This window comes from Aphidius gifuensis, linkage group LG4, assembly GCF_014905175.1.
Source record: "Aphidius gifuensis isolate YNYX2018 linkage group LG4, ASM1490517v1, whole genome shotgun sequence".
Classification (NCBI taxonomy): Eukaryota; Metazoa; Arthropoda; class Insecta; order Hymenoptera; family Braconidae; genus Aphidius; species Aphidius gifuensis.
The window spans coordinates 14646731-14650232 of NC_057791.1; the positions used below are offsets into that span (position 1 = coordinate 14646731).

Below are 3502 nucleotides of genomic sequence, written 5' to 3' on the forward strand. Positions count from 1 at the left end.
GACATATCTATGTACTCGTTGATATAACTACAATAATGAAAAAATTGAAAAAATTTAATGTTTTTTAATAATATTAAACAAACGCAGCATTTTTTCAAATCATAAAAAAAAGTGGTGAACGAATAATCGAAAAATCTATACAACCGATTGACATACTTATTATATATATGCGGTGATAACTATCAATAGGTGCTTTCTTTTGGGTGGTTATTTTTTTTCCTGTTTATTTTCGCGCATGCGCAGTTAAATGCGCAGTCGGCAGAAAGTCAGATTGCAACAGCGTAGGACATAAGGAGCTGTATCAGCCATGTTTTAGTTCTTATTTTTTACGAATTATTTGTTTCGACGCCACTGCTCTTTCCTCAATTTTGCATGACATACGCATGTGCATTGAAGTGAAAAAAAAATAAACACCCAAAAGAAAGCACCTTATACTTGAAAAAAATTTATTATAAAATAGAGTGAAACCAGCAGAAGATCATGAGGTACCTTATGCACATGCGCGAATATTGAAGCACACAAAAGCAAATTGTATGTCTGTGAAAACAGCATTTATTCCAATTCGCAATTCTTATATACACAGGCATACAATTCGTCTTCGTGTAAGTCGAGTAATTATTAATTATTTTCCTTGTTTTTTTTATTTGCATTCAATTAGGAAACCAGGTGTATAAAATTATTAGCATATCTTCTAAACTTAATTTTTATTAAATTTTTAAATTACAACATTATATTTGAACAATTATGTCATAGAGGGATTATCATCGATGTTACACCAGCTTACCAGGAAACAACTGAATCAGATGATGGATATTTTAAAAAATATTCAAATAGAATATTCTATATTCTATTATGTAATTACCACGATTGATAATTAAGTAAAAAATACACGTTCAAAGAAAGTCAATTCATACACTTTAGGAGATAATTACGTTTTTTTTTTACATTTGTATTTATAATAATTATTATAAAATATAAATATATAGTCATGACAATAGAATTTCATAACACAATGATAATGTCTTTTGATAAAATTTATTTTTTACAACACCAATGAATTTTTTTTATCTTATGACAATAGCAACCCCTCAAGAACACCATAAAAAAGTTTAGGATATTTATCTTTGTAAATTTTAAATATCTCATTTGACAAAATAGCTTGTAAATTTTGTCTCATAAATTTCAAACACATTTTGTTCAGTTTTTTAAGTCTATATGTATCAGAACAAATAAGTATACTTGCAACACTATCAAAATCTATCGTTTTGCAAATTTCTTCTTCACAAATATTTTTGAGGCGATCAACCTGATATTTTTCAGCAACAGCAAGTAGTTCCATTGGCATTTTGTCAACATTTGGTGATTTATCAGTATAAATATAACGTAAAAATTCTTCAAAAACATCTTCATCAATTTCTTCAATGACAATTTCATTTGTTTTATTTTCTTTGAATTCTTCATGATTAAACATTGCAGTAAAAACAGGACTGCGTGCTCCAAGAATGCCTTTGATTGCACGAAATGATTTATGACCTACTTTAATGGAAACATCAGCTGATTCTTCATGTAACAAAAGTTTTTTCAAGTCTTCGTTCAGTTGTGGTTTTACATTAATTTTTGGCATTTTATTAAAAATATTATCTCGTTTCTTAGCCATTATTGTTATTGTACAACAAATATTAAGTTCATCAGTTTGCATGTATCTGAACAATGGATATGTCCAGTCAGTTGATTTTAAAACATAACACATTTTGTCTTGACTTGAAGTTCTTCTGTCTTGAAATCGATCGGAAGTAAAATTATTTTCAGTTTTTTCATTTCCATCAACTGATATTTTCCAATCGGTATGTAATTGAAAAAAATTATCACAATTGAATGATTGAAGTATTAAGTTTATTGTAACTTGCGACAGATCATGTGTAGTTGTCGACCAAACTGGACTCACTCTCAAAACCCATTCATCGTCAAAATTAGAATAATGAGTTGAAAAAGTTGGTGTTATAATTGTATCTCCAGCTGTCATCTGACGAGAGTTTTTAATTGTACACTTATATGTAAATTCACAAGTTTCCTTACGAGTAACATAGTCTTTACTTGTCATCATAAGTTTAACGGATTCTTGAGTAACAATCACTGACATGATTATATGTATATTAATTATATTTAGTTTCCAAACTGATAAATTTCTTTGAGACTTGTATTGACTTTTACAGGTTAACTCACACTGATGAGCAATGAAACCTGGAAACCTCGTGACTGATTCGAGCACATGGTTTATCATCGATAAACCTATAGACGAATTAATCGATCGATCTAAAAATCGATACAATCGATCGATATATCTATACGCGTTAATATAACTACAATAATGAAAAAATGGAGAAAATTCAATGTTTCTTAATAATAAACAAACGCAGCATTTTTTCAAATCATAAAAAAAAGTTGTTTCGAGATGTTTACACTTCTGAGCTTAATCAATACCATCTGGATGAGATACATGTACACTATAGCATTATTTTTTATTTAGATTTATACATAACTATATATAGAATTTAATTTAACTGTTTTAACAAATTACTATTGTCAGCATAACAGTGTCACGTCACATTATCTAATTAAACACAGTATTCAATTATTATTTATTGACTCAATATAAGATGTAAAGTTTATTCAGAAGCTCTGGAATCTGATTATGAAACTGTTGATATACAAAGAGCTAACCAAACGAGTAATTTTTATTGTTCATTTCATTTATACACTATCAACACTGGTATATAAAACATTTTCATCAGCTTATATTCTAGACTTAGTCCTTATCAAATTTTTAAATTATCAGAAACAATTATATCTCGTGAAGCGATTGAATCAGTAATAAGTTTATAAAATATTTAAATTCAATATTATGTAACTAACGCATCAATTAATCATTGAATAAAATGTACACATTCAAAGAAGGTGCAAATTCAAACAGTACTAATTATTCAACTGACAAATTATACAGAATATTAGATAAATCATTAAAAAGATTTTCTGAATTTCAATAAACAACACAATTGCCAAATATGGAATTCGGAAGAAGATAAGAAAATACATATTAAATAAATATAATAGAAAGAAAGGAAAGAAAAAAACGATCTTCTTTCGTTACACATATTGCATGTAAAACCTGGTGGTTGTAAATGCAAGGTGATTACATTAACGTAATAGATAATTTTACAAAAGTATTATTAATTTTAATTAAAAATAATTGTTATAAATCTATAAAAAATGCAGTAATACACATCTTTTATTTTTTTTAAATCTATTTTTTTTATTAATCTAGTATTAAATACAAAATTAATTGTCAATTATCATCAATTTTTGTCGATTATCTAATTGTCTTTGGTGGATTCTGAATAATGTCTAAATATGGTGAGTGATATTGTTTAATATCAGGTATAAATGAAACTTTTAATGTCAATTTTTGTTTTCGACTTTTAGAAATTTCTGCTGCTGTTTTTAT

At 27.1% G+C, this 3502-nt stretch overlaps 1 protein-coding gene across 1 annotated transcript; it reads right to left on the bottom strand.

Moving 5' to 3' along the window:
• Positions 1-1069: 1069 nt before the first annotated feature.
• Positions 1070-2140, bottom strand: LOC122853913 (protein roadkill-like). The gene is made up of 2 exons (XM_044154320.1): positions 1489-2140; positions 1070-1404 (listed from the first exon to the last, which is right to left on the bottom strand). Exons 1-2 carry the CDS (start codon positions 2138-2140, stop codon positions 1070-1072), a joined length of 987 nt encoding a protein of 328 aa, XP_044010255.1.
• Positions 2141-3502: the final 1362 nt, after the last annotated feature.

Excerpts from the sequence above, each read along its gene's own strand:
- LOC122853913 (XM_044154320.1), bottom strand. The coding sequence starts at position 2,140 with ATGTCAGTGATTGTTACTCAAGAATCCGTTAAACTTATGATGACAAGT. Across the intron at positions 1,405-1,488 it reads AGGCATTCTTGGAGCACGCA|ATGTTTTTGAAGAATTTTTA; the intron begins GTCCTGTTTTTA and ends AAATTGATGAAG.